Source organism: Entelurus aequoreus, linkage group LG14, assembly GCF_033978785.1.
Source record: "Entelurus aequoreus isolate RoL-2023_Sb linkage group LG14, RoL_Eaeq_v1.1, whole genome shotgun sequence".
NCBI classification, from domain to species: domain Eukaryota; kingdom Metazoa; phylum Chordata; class Actinopteri; order Syngnathiformes; family Syngnathidae; genus Entelurus; species Entelurus aequoreus.
Genome location: NC_084744.1, coordinates 50526611 through 50544110, shown reverse-complemented (window position 1 = coordinate 50544110; position 17500 = coordinate 50526611). Strand labels below are relative to the sequence as shown.

General features: G+C 40.6%; 1 protein-coding gene across 1 annotated transcript in view; it reads right to left on the bottom strand.

Moving 5' to 3' along the window:
• The window catches only part of LOC133664293 (phosphatidylinositol transfer protein alpha isoform-like), a 50421-nt gene that overhangs the window by 29395 nt on the left and 3526 nt on the right, over positions 1–17500 (bottom strand). The window contains exons 2-3 of the mRNA XM_062068802.1: positions 13048–13147; positions 1651–1681 (exon numbers count right to left, since the gene is read on the bottom strand). Coding sequence (XP_061924786.1) covers positions 1651–1681; positions 13048–13147 — 131 coding nt within the window. The remainder of the gene's footprint in view (positions 1–1650; positions 1682–13047; positions 13148–17500) is intronic.

Here is a 17500-nt window from a genome sequence, read left to right as displayed (position 1 = left end):
ATATCTTGACACATACAGATAGATAAATAAATAAGCATACACTTCAGGGGGGGTGTGAGAGGCAGTAGCGTAATAGTGTATATCTTGACACATACAGATAGATAAATAAATAAGCATACACTTCAGGGGGGGTGTGAGAGGCAGTAGCGTAATAGTGTATATCTTGACACATACAGATAGATAAATAAACATTCACTTCAGAAGGACATGAGAGGCAATGGCGTATATCTTGACACATACAGATAGATAAATAAATAAACATTCACTTGGGGGGGGGGGGTGTGAGAGGCAATGGTGTAAAAGCATCTTTAGAGTCAGTAAATACCTATATTGACAAATACAGATAAAAAAACCCAATATAAACATTAACTTTGGTGGGGGCGGGGGGGGGGGATAGGTTAAATAAATCTGTCCCTTAGGACCAAAGGTGCATGAGTGCTGCACGTCACTGAGGGAAACATTGACACTTTTGACACACATTCACTCGTGCTGCCACTATTTGGACAGTACAGTCAGTACCACCGTTTTCGTACACGACACTTTTTTGTATAAATCGATTTTCAACTCAAATTTTCCGCAGGAAATCGATGCAGATTTTGTCTACCATCTCAGTCCAGTTATCATAAACATATCAATCAATCAATCAATGTTTATTTATATAGCCCTAAATCACAAGTGTCTCAAAGGGCTGTACAAGCCACAACGACATCCTCGGTACAGAGCCCACATACGGGCAAGGAAAAACTCACCCCAGTGGGACGTCGGTGAATGACTATGAGAAACCTTGGAGAGGACCGCATATGTGGGTAACCCCCCCCCCCCTCCCCCCCTCTAGGGGAGACAGAAAGCAATGGATGTCGAGTGGGTCTGACATAACATAATTTATCAATGTCCATCTTCACTCATTATACTTTTTTTTTATTGCTGCAAATCCACCGTGGGATCAAAGAAAGTTGTGAGTACCAGTATTTTGATTTAAAAAAAAGGCAAGAAACACTATTAAATAGAACTTGTAGCTAAGTATGAAGGTGGCATCCGTGTGTCACTCCTTCCCCTTCGCCAACAAAATTATTTTTATTCTTCATTTCTACTTATTTCACATTTTTTCAGTGTTGAAAACCACAATTATTGTCAATGAAATGTATTTTAAGTTTATATTTTTGGGTGCCTGAATTTTGTTCATTAGCTTTACATGATTTTTTATAGGGAACATGGCTTCACTGTAATAAAAACTGTGTGCCTACTTTTTTTACCATACGGCAGCACTCGTGTAGCCCTAGATTGTAATTGGTGTGTCCTGATATCATATTGATATCGGTCCAAGATGGGTCTTTTCTTCTTTTTTACTAAAGTGATTTACAAAAGGTAAACATGTGAGGCTATAGGCTACTAGGAACTAGCAGCTACACAACAGCTAAGCACACAATAGCACACAAGCTAGACATAGCTAATAACAATTGAACAATATTGTATTGTATAGTATAGTATCAAATAATTATAGTTTTAAGTGTCTTAGATAGGGATTTATATGTGAAAGATGGAGAAAAATAATATACAATATACATACATTATGTACATACTGTAGGACTCATGAGAGCTGCTATGACAATGAAGTTATTTGAGTCCTTGGAAAGACCAAATGAAACGTACCTCTTCCACCGAGATAGGAAGAATCACGCGGCTGCAAGACAAAAAGTGGAGAGAGAAAAAAACGAAGTTAATGTCCAAATATCATTATTATCCAAACAAGTACTTGAATAACTAATATGTGCAAGGTTAATAAATAATAGTGCAGTGGTAAATAGAGCAATAGGATGGTGAAGTGAGCATGAGTTAGTACATTTACAGTGACAGGTTAGCTCTGTCATGCTTGGTTAACAACACTAGTATAGCTATGTGAGCTACATGCTAACATTATATTTTAACATCATGCTAGGTTAGCAACACGAGCATAGCTATGTGATACATGCTAACATTATATTTTAACATAATGCTAGGTTAGCAACACTAGCATAGCTGTGTGAGCTACATGCTAACATTATATTTTAACATAATGCTAGGTTAGCAACACTAGCATAGCTATGGGATCTACATGCTAGCATTGTATTTCAACATCATGCTAAGTTAATAACACTAGCATAGCTGTGTGAGCTACATGCTAACATTATATTTTAACATCATGCTAGGTTTGCAACACTACCATAGCTGTGTGAGCTACAGGCTAACATTATATTTTAACATCATGCTAGGTTAGCAACATTAGCATAGCTGTGTGATCTACATGCTAACATTATATTTCAACATCATGCTAGGTTTGCAACACTAGCATAGCTGTGTGATCTACATGCTAACATTATATGTCAACATCATGCTAGGTTTGCAACACGAGCATAGCTGTGTGAGCTACAAGCTAACATTACATTTTAACATCATGCTAGGTTTGCAACACGAGCATAGCTGTGTGAGCTACACGGTAACATTTTAACATCATGCTAGGTTTGCAACACTAGCATAGCTGTGTGATCTACATGCTAACATTATATTTCAACATCATGCTAGGTTTGCAACACAAGCATAGCTGTGTGAGCTACAAGCTAACATTACATTTTAACATCATGCTAGGTTTGCAACACGAGCATAGCTGTGTGAGCTCCACGGTAACATTTTAACATCATGCTAGGTTAGCAACACTAGCATAGCTATGGGATCTACATGCTAACATTATATTTTAACATCATGCTAAGTTAGCAACACTAGCATAGCTATGTGATACATGCTAACATTATATTTTAACATAATGCTAGGTTAGCAACATTAGCATAGTTATGTGAGCTACATGCTAACATTATATTTCAACATCATGCTAGGTTTGCAACACTAGCATAGCTATGGGATCTACATGCTAACATTATATTTTAACATCATGCTAGGTTAACAACAGTAGCATAGCTGTGTGAGCTACATGATAACATTATATTTTAACATAACGCCAAGTTAGCAACACTAGCATAGCTATGGGATCCACATACTAACATTATATTTTAACATAATGTTAGGTTAGCAACATTAGCATAGCTATGTGAGCTATATGCTAACATTATATTTTAACAAAATACTAGGTTAGCAACACTAGCATAGCTATGGGATCTACATGCTAACATTATATTTTAACATCATGCTAGGTTTGCAACATGAGCATAGCTGTGTGAGCTACATGCTAAAATTATATTTCAACATCATGCTACGTTTGCAACACTAGCATAGCTGTGTAAGCTACATGCTAACATTATATTTTAACATCATGCTAGGTTAACAACACTAGCATAGCTATGTGAGCTACATGCTAACATTATATCTTAACATAATGCTAGGTTAGCAACACTAGCATAGCTATGGGATTTACATGCTACATTATATTTTAACATCATGCTAGGTTAGCAACTCTAGCATAGCTATGTGAGCTACATGGTAACATTATATTTTAACATAATGCTAGGTTAGCAAATCTCAACAAAGTACTCAACAAAGCGGCAACAATTGAAAATATGGCAAAATGATAAAAAAGTATGTTAATACTAAGTAATAAAAACTGTTTAAAAAAAAAAAAAAAGGAAGTATACTTTTTTTTTAGCCTTTTTAAAGAAAATCATACCATCATAGCAAATAATGCAAATTACTCAATAATGTCATTGGGACCACGCCCACAACCACGCCCCCGTTGCTACAGGTAACTCATAACATTACATTCTAACATGATGCCAGGTTAAGAAAAACTAAATGATCAAACTACGATCAAGCTATTTTAAGATGTGTAGCAAAGCCTGCTCAGAATCCAGGATTACAAAAGCAGGCTCTTCCATTAAAAACTGTTGTCGTCCCAAACTTGACTGGCACCTTTGCCCAAATATCCAGCTTTGTTTTAATAACGCGTCGCTGTGTGCCCACTTCCACATAATCCATGTCCCAGTCGCCACTCAGCGTAATCTGTGGCCCAATCCCAAAGCCACATGCACAAATGACAATCATAAATAATAATCGTGTATGTCAACATGCTGTAGAACACAGGTGTCAAACTCAAGGCCCGGGGCCAAATCTGGCCCGTCATTTAATTTTAAGCGGTCTGGCAAAGCCTTTGAATAAAATGCAATAACATAAAAATATGTCAATTCAAGTACTTTATTTTTTCTTACTAAATGTAGTTCTTTTTTCTATTTTACAGAAACAAATATATGTAATGCACGCAATTGCATACCTTCGGCAACCAGCGGCTCTAGAGCCACATGCGGCTCTTTAGCGGCGCCCTGGTGGCTCCATGGAGCTTTTTCAAAAATGTATGTAAATGGAAAAAAAAATGGGGTGAAACATTTTTTTTTTGTTTTAATATGGTTTCTGTAGGAGGACAAACACGACAAAAACCTTCCTAATTGTTACAAAGCCCACTGTTTAATATGTTTGTGCTTCACTGACGAGAGTATTTGGTGAGCGCCGTTTTGTCCTACTAATTTCGGCGGTCATTGAACTCACAGTTGTGTGGACAGTGACCATACTTGCCAACCCTCCAGTTTTTACCGGGAGACTCCCGGTATTCAGCGCCTCTCCCGATAACCTCCCGGCAGAAATGTTCTCCCGACAAACTCCCGGTATTCAGCCGGAGCTGTAGGCCACGCCCCCTCCAGCTCAATGAGTGGGGACAGCCTGTTCTCACGTCCGCTTTCCCACGATATAAACAGCGTGCCTGCCCAATGACGTCATAACTGTAGAATGATCGAGGGCGAGTTCTTGGTTTCTTAAGTGGGTTTATTGTTAGGCAGTTTCATTAACGTCCTCCCAGCGCGGTAACAACACACAACAACAGCAGTCATATTTAGTCTACCGTAAAGCAGTTTGTCTGCCGTAAACAGCAATGTTGTGACACTCTTAAACAGGACAATACTGCCATCTACTGGATAGCCCCAAGAACACTGAAATTCAAGTATTTATTTTATTTATATGTATAATAAAATAAATATATATATATATATAAATATATATATATATATATATATATATATATATATATATATATATATAGGTGTGAATGAATGATGGGTTTTTAACATGTAAAGCGACTTTGGGTACTTAGAAAAGCGCTATATAAATCCCAGGTATTATTATTATATATATATATATATATATATATATATATATATATATATATATATATATATATATATATATATATATATATATATATATATATAGCTAGAATTCACTGAAAGTCAAGTATTTCATACATACGGCGTGGCGAAGTTGGGAGAGTGGCCGTGCCAGCAATCTGAGGGTTACTGGTTCAATCCCCACCTTCTACCATCCTAGTCACGTCCGTTGTGTCCTTGGGCAAGACACTTCACCCTTGCTCCTGATGGGTCCTGGTTAGCGCCTTGCATGGCAGCTCTCGCCATCAGTGTGTGAATGTGTGAATGTGGAAATACTGTCAAAGCGCTTTGAGCTCCTTAAAAAAGGGGGTAGAAAAGCACTATACAAGTACAACCATTTACCATTTACCATATATATATGAAATACTTGAGTTGGTGAATTCTAGCTTAAATATATTCCCCTCTTAACCACGCCCCTGACTCACCCCGACCACGCCCCCACCCCACCCCCCACCTCCCGGAATCGGAGGTCTCAAGGTTGGCAAGTATGACAGTGACTCAACAAGTTTGTTTACATGTACAACTTTCTCCGACGCTGCCACAGAAAGACATGTTTTATGCCACTCCTTCTTTGTCTCATTATACCGTGCGTGAATGCACATGGGTGAGCTTTGTTGATGTTATTGACTTGTTATGGAGCGCTAATCAGGAATATTTGGTCACTGCATGACTGCAAGCTAATTCATGCTAACATGCTATTTAGGCTAGCTGTATGTAAATACTGCATTATTATACCTCGTTTGTAGGTATATTTGAGCTCATTTAATTTTCTTTACTTATGTCCTCTGTGTATTTAGTTTATTTTCGTTTCATGACACATTATCTGTATGTAATATTGGCTACATTTCTGATAGAAATTTGTGTGCCATGTTGTTCCAGACCACAGTAAACGTTACCCAGCTTGCAAAGATTGTAATAAATCCATTAGAAGAAGACAGCCTGCCGTTTGCTTTAACTTGGACACACATCTTTACCTTTGGCCATTCTAAAACAGTCATTTTCAGGAGTTATCTCACCCTCTGAGAAGTTTTACTAATATTTTCAAATGTTGTAAAAATGTGTAGAACGAAGATTTGATAGTAGGCTAATATAGCTAATTAGCCACTTACATCATGTGTTGCCATCATTATAACACTTATATAAGTCTTACATTTTTTTGCGGCTCCAGACCCATTACTTTTTTGTATTTTTGGTCCAATATGGCTCTTTCAACATTTTGGGTTGCCGACCCCTGATCTAGTGGTACGCCAAATAATCACTTAAAAAACCAGTGTTACAGTTCAAACTGTGTATAATATTACCGTGGCCAACATATTGAATACACTTGTTAGATAAAACATCTGCCTTGTTTTTAATAAATACTTAGGCCTATTACGCTACTGTATTTTAACGTTGGTGTCAGAAAAATTGTATGTAAATTATCAAAAAACTTTCCGTTCTGAGTTCCCAATGAACAGACAAGAGGTTGTCTTTGTTGCACCAAGCAAAGGCTTGGAAAATTCCTTTGTGTACGATGGGAGGAGACGGGAGGGGGTTATCTATTGTCATCGAAGACCTGCTCAAGCTGAATCCAGGACTAGCCCAAGCCCGAGGCATCTTTTTCTTTTGTGTTAATGTAACCGAAAACAATGACTGTTTACATACTCCCCATTCCTTTGGAAACAGATGTTGTTGTGTAAACAGGGAGTGTCCAAATAAAGGAGGAGACGAAAACCTTTTTCGTCAGAGCGTGGGTGACACTGGAAGAGGTTACAGGTTGACACGTTTCTCCTCAATTGAGTCAAAATTGAATTCTGCCTCTGTTTGATTCTTTGCTTCTTGTCTTGTTTGAACCTGACAGTTGGTCATTATGGTGGCCAAGTGTTTTCTGAGGTGGTTTTGAGAACCACTGCGTTAAACTTTAATATTATTCAGTAATATAATAATAATTGAATACATTAATATTAATCCATCCATCCATTTTCTACCGCTTGTCCCTTTTGGGGTCGCGGGGGGTGCTGGAGCCTATCTCGGCTGCATTCGGGCGGAAGGCGGGGTACACCCTGGACAAGTCGCCACCTCATCGCATACATTAATGTTAATAATAATGCTATTTAATAATAATTTTTTTTTTGTTAACAAGTTAAACATCAAATTGTACACTTTAAAAAATACTATAGATTTTAAAGTAAAAAACAAAGAAAAAGATAGCCCAATTACTAGGATTTGACTGTAAAATTTCCATGTTCCCCAGCAGGCACAGGATATTGATACAACATTGATTACAAATACATGTCCTTTAAAGCTGACTTTGAAACAATGTTGCGAAATAATTGTATTTGTAAATTGAGACAATGTTGATGTCCAACGATTCTCGTTGTTGGTTGAGAAATTGACCAAAATTCAATGGTCAAATCAACGTCAGAACCCAACATTGATTAAACGTTGTCAAAAAGCATGTTGTTTCCATGTTGCATTTGTGTTATAGAGCATTGGTTGGGAAATGACCAAAATTAAAAAGGTCAAATCAACGTCAGAACCCAACATTGATTTAACGTTGTCAAAAAGCATGTTGTTCCAACGTTATGTTTGAGTTGCTCAACGTCAGGACCTAATTCAACAAGTTCTCAACGTTGTTTTAATGTCTTGTGCCTGCTGTGACAGTAATACACCGTAAAACAACAACTGTAGATTTTAACGTAAAAAACAGAGGTACTGTTTTTACATTTATAATAAAATTCTGTACTCACCATCGTAAATTTTATGATAAAATTCTGGTAAGTGAGTTGCCAGTTTTTTTCGGTGTACGTGAAAAAAATAAAGTCAAATGCTAGTGATGTGCGATACCACTGATTTTCTTTTTGATCCGATAGAGTAAAATTCTGATAGATACTTTTTGTAAATATAAAAAGTAGTAGCCACAATCAGGCGGTCCGCTCCCTGTATGATCAGTGTCAGAGCTTGGTCCGCATTGCCAGGAGTAAAACGGACCCGTTTCCAGTGAGGGTTGGACTCTGCCAGGGCTGCCCTTTGTCACCGATTCTGTTTACAACTTTTATGGACAGAATTTCTAGGCGCAGTCAGGGCGTTGAGGGGATCCGGTTTGGTGGCTGCAGGATTAGGTCTCTGCTTTTTGCGAATGGTCCTGCTGGCTTCATCTGGCCAGGATTTTCAGCTCGCAGCCGAGTATGAAGCGACTGGGATGAAAATCAGCACTTTCAAGTCCGAGTCCATGGTTCTCGCCCGGAAAAGGGTGGCGTGCCATCTCCGGGTTGGGGAGGAGATCCTGCCCCAAGTGGAGGAGTTCAAATACCTCGGTGTCTCGTTCACGAGTGAGGGAAGAGTGGATCATGAGATCAACAGGTGGATCGTTGCAGCGTCTGCAGTTATGCGGACCCTGTATTGGTCCGACGTAGAAAGGAGGTAAGCCGGAAAGCAAAGCTCTCAATTTAGCGGTCGATCTACGACCCTGTCTTCACCTACGGTCATTAACTTTTGGTTTTGACCGAAAGGATAAGATCACGGGTACAAGCATCCAAAATGAGTTTCCTACATTGGGTAGCGGGGCTCTCCCTTAGAGATAGGGTGAGAAGCTCTGTCATTCGGGAGGAGCTCAGAGTAAAACCACTGCTCCTTCACATCGAGAGGAGCCAGATGATGTGGTCTTGCTGGTCTTTATGGACAGAATTGCTAGGCGCAGTCAGGGCGTTGAGGGGATCAGGTTTAGTGGCTGAAGGATTAGGTCTCTGCTTTTTGCGGATGACGTAGTCCTGCTGGCTTCTTCTGACCAGGATCTTCAGCTCGCAGCTGAGTGTGAAACGACTGGGATGAGAATCAGCACTTTCAAGTCAGAGTCCATAGTTCTCGCCCGGAAAAGGGTGGAGTGCCATCTCTGGGTTGGGGAGGAGACCCTGCCCCAAGTGGAGGAGTTGAAATACCTCAGTGTCTCGTTCACAAGTGAGGGAAGAGTGGATTGTGAGATCAACAGGTGGATCGGTGCAGTGTCTGCAGTTATGCGGACCCTGTATCAGTCCGACGTAGAAAGGAGGTAAGCCAGAAAGCAAAGCTCTCAATTTAGCGGTCGATCTACGACCCTGTCTTCACCTACGGTCATTAGCTTTTGGTTTTGACTGAAAGGGTAAGATCACGGGTACAAGCCTCCAAAATTAGTTTCCTACATTGGGTGGCGGGGCTCTCCCTTAAGGATAGGGTGAGAAACTCTGTCATTCGGGAGGAGCTCAGAGTAAAACCACTACTCCTTCACATCGAGAGGAGCCAGATGATGTGGTCTTGCTGGTCTTTATGGACAGAATTTCTAGGCGCAGTCAGGGCGTTGAGGGGATCCCGTTTAGTGGCTGCAGGATTAGGTCTCTGCTTTTTGCGGATGACGTAGTCCTGCTGGCTTCTTCTGACCAGGATCTTCAGCTCGCAGCTGAGTGCGAAGCGACTGGGATGAGAATCAGCACTTTCAAGTCCGAGTCGAGTTCAAATACCTCGGTGTCTCGTTCACGAGTGAGGGAATAGTGGATCGTTAGATCAACAGGTGGATCGGTGCAGTGTCTGCAGTTATGCGGACCCTGTATTGATCCGACGTGGTAAGGAGCTACGCCAGAAGGCAAAGCTCTCAATTTAGCGCTCGATCTACGACCCTGTGGTCATTAGCTTTTGATTTTGACCGAAAAGATAAGATCACAGGTACAAGCAGCAAAAATGAGTTTCCTACATTGGGTGGCAGGCTTTTCCTTAGAGATAGGGTGAGCAGCTCTGTCATTTGGGAGGAGCTCAGAGTAAAACCACTGCTACTTCACATCGAGAAGAGCAAGATGAGGTGGTTCGGGCATCTAGTCAGAATGCCCCCCGAATACCTTCCTGGGGACGTTTTTAGGGCCCGTCCGACTGGTAGGAGGCCACGGGGAAGATCCAGGACACGGTGGAGTGTCTCCCTGGGAACGCCTCCGGATCCCCCCGGAAGAACTGGACAAAGTAGCTAGGGAGAGGGAAGTCTGGGTTTCTCTAGTTAGGCTGCAGCCCCCACGACCTGACCTCGGATAAGCGAAAGAAGATGGATGGATGAATAGTTTTTTTGAAATGTTGCAGCTATTGGGGAATCATCTTCAAACGATGTAAAATCGCAGGGTGAAACAAACCTAAATACCTGTATATATATGCTGCCTGACAAAAGGTAGACTTTTACATTTTGTATATTCCGAATTGATTTATTTGATGTAGATACAGTAGTTAAAGGCCTCCTGAAATGATTTTTTTTTATTTAAACGGGGATAGCAGATCCATTCTATGTGTCGTACTTGATCATTTCGCGATATTGCCATATTTTTGCTGAAAGGATTTAGTAGAGAACATCGACGATAATGTTCGCAACTTTTGGTCGCTGATAAAAAAAGCCTTGCCTGTACCGGGAGTAGCGTGACGTCGCAGGTTGAAAGGCTCCTCACATTTCCCCATTGTTTACACCAGCAGCGAGAGCGATTCGGAACGAGAAAGCGACGATTACCCCATTAATTTGAGCGAGGATGAAAGATTCGTGGATGAGGAACGTGAGAGTGAAGGACTAGAGTGCAGTGCAGGACGTATCTTTTTTCGCTCTGACCGTAACTTAGGTACAAGGGCTCATTGGATTCCACACTTTCTCCTTTTTCTATTGTGGATCACGGATTTGTATTTTAAACCACCTCGGATACTATATCCTCTTGAAAATGAGAGTCGAGAACGCGAAATGGACATTCACAGTGACTTTTATCTCCACGACAATACATCGGCAAAACACTTTAGCTACGGAGCTAACGTGATAGCATCGGGCTTAACTGCAGAAACAAAATAAATAAATCCCTGACTGGAAGGATAGACAGAAAATCAACAATACTATTAAACCATGGACCTGTAACTACACGGTTAATGCTTTCCAGCCTGGCGAAGCTTAACAATGCTGTTGCTAACGACGCCATTGAAGCTAACTTAGCTACGGGACCTCACAGAGCTATGATAAAAACATTAGCGCTCCACCTACGCCAGCCAGCCCTCATCTGCTCATCAACACCCGTGCTCACCTGCGTTCCAGCGATCGACGGAGCGACGAAGGACTTCACCCGATCGTCGATGCGGTCGGCGGCTAGCGTCGAATAGCGCGTCTGCTATCCAAGTCAAAGTCCTCCTGGTTGTGTTGCTGCAGCCAGCCGCTAATACACCGATCCCACCTACAGCTTTCTTCTTTGCAGTCTTCATTGTTCAGTAAACAAATTGCAAAAGATTCACCAACACAGATGTCCAGAATACTGTGGAATTTTGCAATGAAAACAGATCTGTTTGTATTGGGATACAATGGTGTACCAATACTTCCGCTTCAACCATTGATGTCACGCGCAAACGTCATCATACCTAGACGTTTTCAGACGGAGGTTTCCCGGGAAATGAAAAATTGCACTTTATAAGTTAACCCGGCCGTATTGGCATGTGTTGCAATGTTAAGATTTCATCATTGATATATAAACTATCAGACTGCGTGGTCGGTAGTAGTGGGTTTCAGTAGGCCTTTAAAGATGACAAAAAACGCTTGAAAGATGCGGCTAATGGGATTCATAGTTGTAGCCTTCAAAGCCCTCTAAGACAACTTCAAAACCCTCCATCAACTTTTTTATACACACTGGAAGTCTATATATAATGTAGTAACAGACACATTCATAACAATATGTAATATGTACAATATACACACTGCAAGTCTATATATAATGTAGTAACAGACACATTCATAACAATATGTAATATGTACAATATACACACTGCAAGTCTATATATAATGTAGTAACAGACACTTTCACAACAACATGTGAAAGTGTTGTTGTGCAGAACTAATTCCTCTGCGCATTTATTTCCGTTTCCATAGCAGCACACGTATGACTTCCGGCAACAAATGTGTGTTCCTACTTTCGGAAACAAAGGCGTGTGTGTTTTAATCAAACAACGAAGTCGACTATTTTTGGACAAACGAGGATTCACAACCTTATCTTTTTGAATCTGAATTCATGGAGGATAAACTACTGCTTCTAGAAGCGAGCACCAAGGAAGAGTGAGACGCTGGAGCAGACGGAAGCCGAGAGAGTGAAGTGAAAGTGACTCGAAGCTCCGTAATGTGGAAATTTGAAGCCATGCTATTTCGACATAAATGGAGTGCTTACCAAAATAAACCGGAGAAAATGTCCCCGGCCAGCTGGATCAAACAGAAAACTGTCCATCGAGTGAGTCACTTTTTATATTAATCATGATACACGCAACATGTCATGCTTGTATCATGACAGACAGATAGCTGTGTACAAACAAAACATGTAATGTGGGCTAATACTTTACAGATAATTATGATTGTTTATGATTTTTAGTCAGTACAGTTTGGTGTCTTATCGCCAGTGATGGGCTACATGTAGCTAAGCTATGTAGCTCAACTACATTTCCCAGTATCTTGGCGGTAGCTTAGCAACCTTATTAACAAATAGCTTTTACTGTAGCTTAGCTACTTTTAGAGCCATGTCACGAGGAAGCTTACATCAAAGCTACAAGCTACAAGGAGAGAAAATGGACTGCAAATCCAGGCCCCAAAAAATATGGAGAAAATACAATGACCTTGATGAATGAGAACATCCATACATACAAAGAAAATCCATGATGATTGGTTGGTGTTCGTATCATTAGTCACAATTGGCTAAGGTTAGGGCGAATTATTACAGACTGGCCGATCAGAGGCAAAATAACCAGAAAGCAATATCACAAAGGTCACGCACTCATGTCACATTACGACGAGGGAGTCGGAGACAGAGGGACGCTTCAAGATGACCACTAAAAAAAATCCCCACAAAAAGAAACCTACTTGAAAATGTCAGAAGGATTATCTCCCGTAGATGAGATTTGTCCTTTAATAATGAAGATGACATCCAGGAGACCCACATTAATGCGTGTCCTTGGCCATTCTAGACAAATGTATGCGTTTAAAGAAAACCATGCCGGAAACCTTAGTTTTTAGTTGTTTACTCCGTAAACCAAAATCATAACTCTTCTCTTCATCTAAGACGTAGAAGAAAAAATTTAAGCACACACAAAAAGGTAAGTTGTGTTTATGAAAAGTTTTACCGCACGCAACCATTACCAACTGTTCCCACAAGTCATTGTTTTTTTTTGTGTCAAGATATAGATTGATGCTGTTTTTATTTACTGTAGGTAGAGAAAATGAATAACATCATAGAGGTGGGCCAAAGAAAAGGCAAACTAAAATACATTTTAAAAAATCATACAGTGGGTTGCAGGGACCCCTACAGGTAGTTGTAGGGTGTCCCCCAGCTAAAGGACGGATAGTTAATAGTAATGGACCCTTATTGGGTACACTCTCAGTTACAAACCCCATTTCCATATGAGTTGGGAAATTGTGTTAGATGTAAATATAAACGGAATACAATGATTTGCAAATCCTTTTCAATCCATATTCAATTGAATGCACTACAAAGACAAGATATTTGATGTTCAAACTCATAAACTTTTTTTTTTTTTTGCAAATAATAATTAACTTAGAATTTCATGACTGCAACACGTGCCAAAGTAGTTGGGAACGGGCATGTTCACCACTGTGTTACATCACTTTTTCTTTGAACAACACTCAATAAACGATTGGGAACTGAGGAAACTAATTGTTGAAGCTTTGAAAGTGGAATTCTTTCCCATTCTTGTTTTATGTAGAGCTTCAGTCGTTCAACAGTCCGGGGTCTCCGCTGTCGTATTTTACGCTTCATAATGCGCCACACATTTTCGATGGGAGACAGGTCTGGACTGTAGGCGGGCCAGGAAAGTACCGGCACTCTTTTTTTACGAAGCCACGCTGTTGTAACACGTGCTGAATGTGGCTTGGCATTGTCTTGCTGAAATAAGCAGGGGCGTCCATGAAAAAGACGGCGCTTAGATGGCAGCATATGTTGTTCCAAAACCTTTATGTACCTTTCAGCATTAATGGTGCCTTCACAGATGTGTAAGTTACCCATGCCTTGGGCACTAATGCACCCCCATACCATCACAGATGCTGGCTTTTCAACTTTGCGTCGACAACAGTCTGGATGGTTTGCTTCCCCTTTGGTCCGGATGACACGATGTCGAATATTTCCAAAAACAATTTGAAATGTGGACTCGTCAGACCACAGAACAATTTTCCACTTTGCATGAGTCCATCTTAGATGATCTCGGGCCCAGAGAAGCCGGCGGCGTTTCTGGATGTTGTTGATAAATGGCTTTGGCTTTGCATAGTAGAGCTTTAACTTGCACTTACAGATGTAGCGACAAACTGTATTTAGTGACAGTGGTTTTCTGAAGTGTTCCTGAGCCCATGTGGTGATATCCTTTAGAGATTGATGTCGGTTTTTGATACAGTGCCGTCTGAGGGATCGAAGGTCACGGTCATTCATTACGTGGAGTGATTTCTCCAGATTCTCTGAACCTTTTGATGATATTATGGACCGTAGATGTTGAAATCCCTAAATTTCTTGCAATTGCACTTTGAGAAACGTTGTTCTTAAACTGTTTGACTATTTGCTCATGCAGTTGTGGACAAAGGGGTGTACCTCACCCCATCCTTTCTGAGCATTTTTTGGGAAGCTGTTTTTATACCCAATCATGGCACCCACCTGTTCCCAATTAGCCTGCACACCTGTGGGATGTTCCAAATAAGTGTTTGATGAGCATTCCTCAACTTTATCAGTATTTATTGCCACCTTTCCCAACTTCTTTGTCACGTGTTGCTGGCATCAAATTCTAAAGTTAATGATTATTTGCAAAAAAAAAAGTTTTTATCAGTTTGAACATCAAATATGTTGTCTTTGTAGCATATTCAACTGAATATGAGTTGAAAATGATTTGCAAATCATTGTATTCCGTTTATATTTACATCTAACACAATTTCCCAACTCATATGGAAACAGGGTTTGTACATTATCATTGATATTTATCATTTATCATTATTTATTATACATGTGGGCCCATGGATAGAAATGCCGTTAAATGTAGCTTTGATGTGGCAAGATACTTTTGCAGTGTAGCTTGCTACAATTCTGCGGGATAGCTTCCCCTGTAGCTTAGCTACATTTAATCGAGAGTAACTTGTAGCTTAGCTTACTACAATTTCCAAGTAGCTTGCCCATTACTTGCCCACCTGCTCAGTGGCCTTGTGGTTAGAGTGTCCGCCCTGAGATCGGTAGGTCGTGAGTAGAGATGTCCGATAGTATTGGACTGCCGATATTATCGGCCGATAAATGCTTTAAAATGTAATATCGGAAATTATCGGAATCGGTTGCAAAAAGTAAAATTTATGACTTTTAAAAACGCCGCTGTACGGAGTGGTACACGGGCGTAGGGAGAAGTACAGAGCGCCAATAAACCTTAAGGGCACTGCCTTTGCGTGCCGGCCCAATCACATAATATCTACGGCTTTTCACACACACAAATGAATGTAAGCCATACTTGGTCAACAGCCATACAGGTCACACTGAGGGTAGCCGTATAAACAACTTTAACACTGTTACAAATATGCGCCACACTGTGAACCCACACCAAACAAGAATGACAAACACATTTCCGGAGAACATCCGCACCGTAACACAACATAAACACAACATAAACACAACAGAACAATACCCAGAATCCCTTGCAGCACTAACTCTTCCGGGACGCTACAATACACCCCCCCCCCCCGCTACCCTCTACCCCCCCAACCTCCTCATGCTCTCTCAGGGAGAGCATGGCCCAAATTCCAAGCTGCTGTTTGAGGCATGTTAAAAAAAAATAATGCACTTTGTGACTTCAATAATAAATATGGCAGTGCCATGTTGGCATTTTTTTCCCATAACTTGAGTTGATTTATTTTGGAAACCTTGTTACATTGTTTAATGCATCCAGCGGGGTATCACAACATAATTAGGCATAATAATGTGTTAATTCCACGACTGTATATATTGGTATCGGTTGATATCGGAATCGGTAATCAAGAGTTAGGCAATATCGGAATATCGGATATCGGCAAAAAAGCCATTATCTGACATCTCTAGTCGTGAGTTCAAACCCCGACCGACTATAAAAACGGGACCCATTACCTCCCTGCTTGGCACTCAGCATCAAAGGTTGGAATTGGTGGTTAAATCACCAGAAATGATTCCCGGGCGCGGCCACTGCTGCTGCTCACTGCTCCCCTCACCTCCCAGGGGGTGAAGAAGGGGATGGGTCAAATGCAGAGGACAAATTTCACCACACCTAGTGTGTGTGACAATCATTGGTACTTTAACTTTAACTATTGTTGACAGTTTTTGAATGCATTTTAAAAGTGATTTAGATGTCAATTTGATTGCTCCCATTAGCTGCATTGCTAGCCACTAAGAACGAGACGGTTTTTACATGTTAGAATGCAAAAAAACAAAAAACTTTTGTCTTCTTGTCCCTAATAATGATTGTAAACAATAGGCAACATTCCCCCAAAAAAAGCGCAGTTCCCCTTTAAGGTTGCTGAGCACATCGTTCAAGTTTCTGTACGGTTTTAAAATAAGTACTTTATTCTTAAGTAACATCTGTTTTGTTTTGGAATGTAACCTTTTATATGACATAATTAGTTAAATTAAGATTAAAAAAAAGGAAACCATGGTAACAGGTCATGAACAACAGGAAGTGATGTTGTCTTCGCGCATGCGTTGACCAATCGTGTCTTTTGGTACAGATCGTGCAGTGACAATCAGTAGACGGTTTATCTTTAAAATGACGCCAGAGTCACGGACCGTCTTCGTGCTGTGCCGTCCGTCAATATTGTCACATCCCAAGTAATGGCGGCTCAGACAAATACCCGGTTTGTCTAGACTGCAAAGACAAGATACTTAACGTTCGAACTGGAAAACATTGTTATTTTTTGCAAATATTAGCTCATTTGGAATTTGATGCCTGCAACATGTTTCAAAAAAGCTGGCACAAGTGGCAAAAAAGACTGAGAAAGTTGAGGAATGCGCATCGAACACTTATTTGGAACATCCCACAGGTGAACAGGCTAATTGGGAACAGGTGGGTGCCATGATTGGGTATAACAGCAGCTTCCAGCTCAGTCATTCACAAACAAGGATGGGGCGAGGGTCACCACTTTGTGAACAAATGCGTGAGAAAATTGTCCAACAGTTTAAGAACAACATTTCTCAACCAGCTATTGCAAGGAATTTAGGGATTTCACCATCTACGGTCCGTCATATCATCAAAAGGTTCAGAGAATCTGGAGAAATCACTGCACGCAAGCGATGATATTACGGACCTTCGAT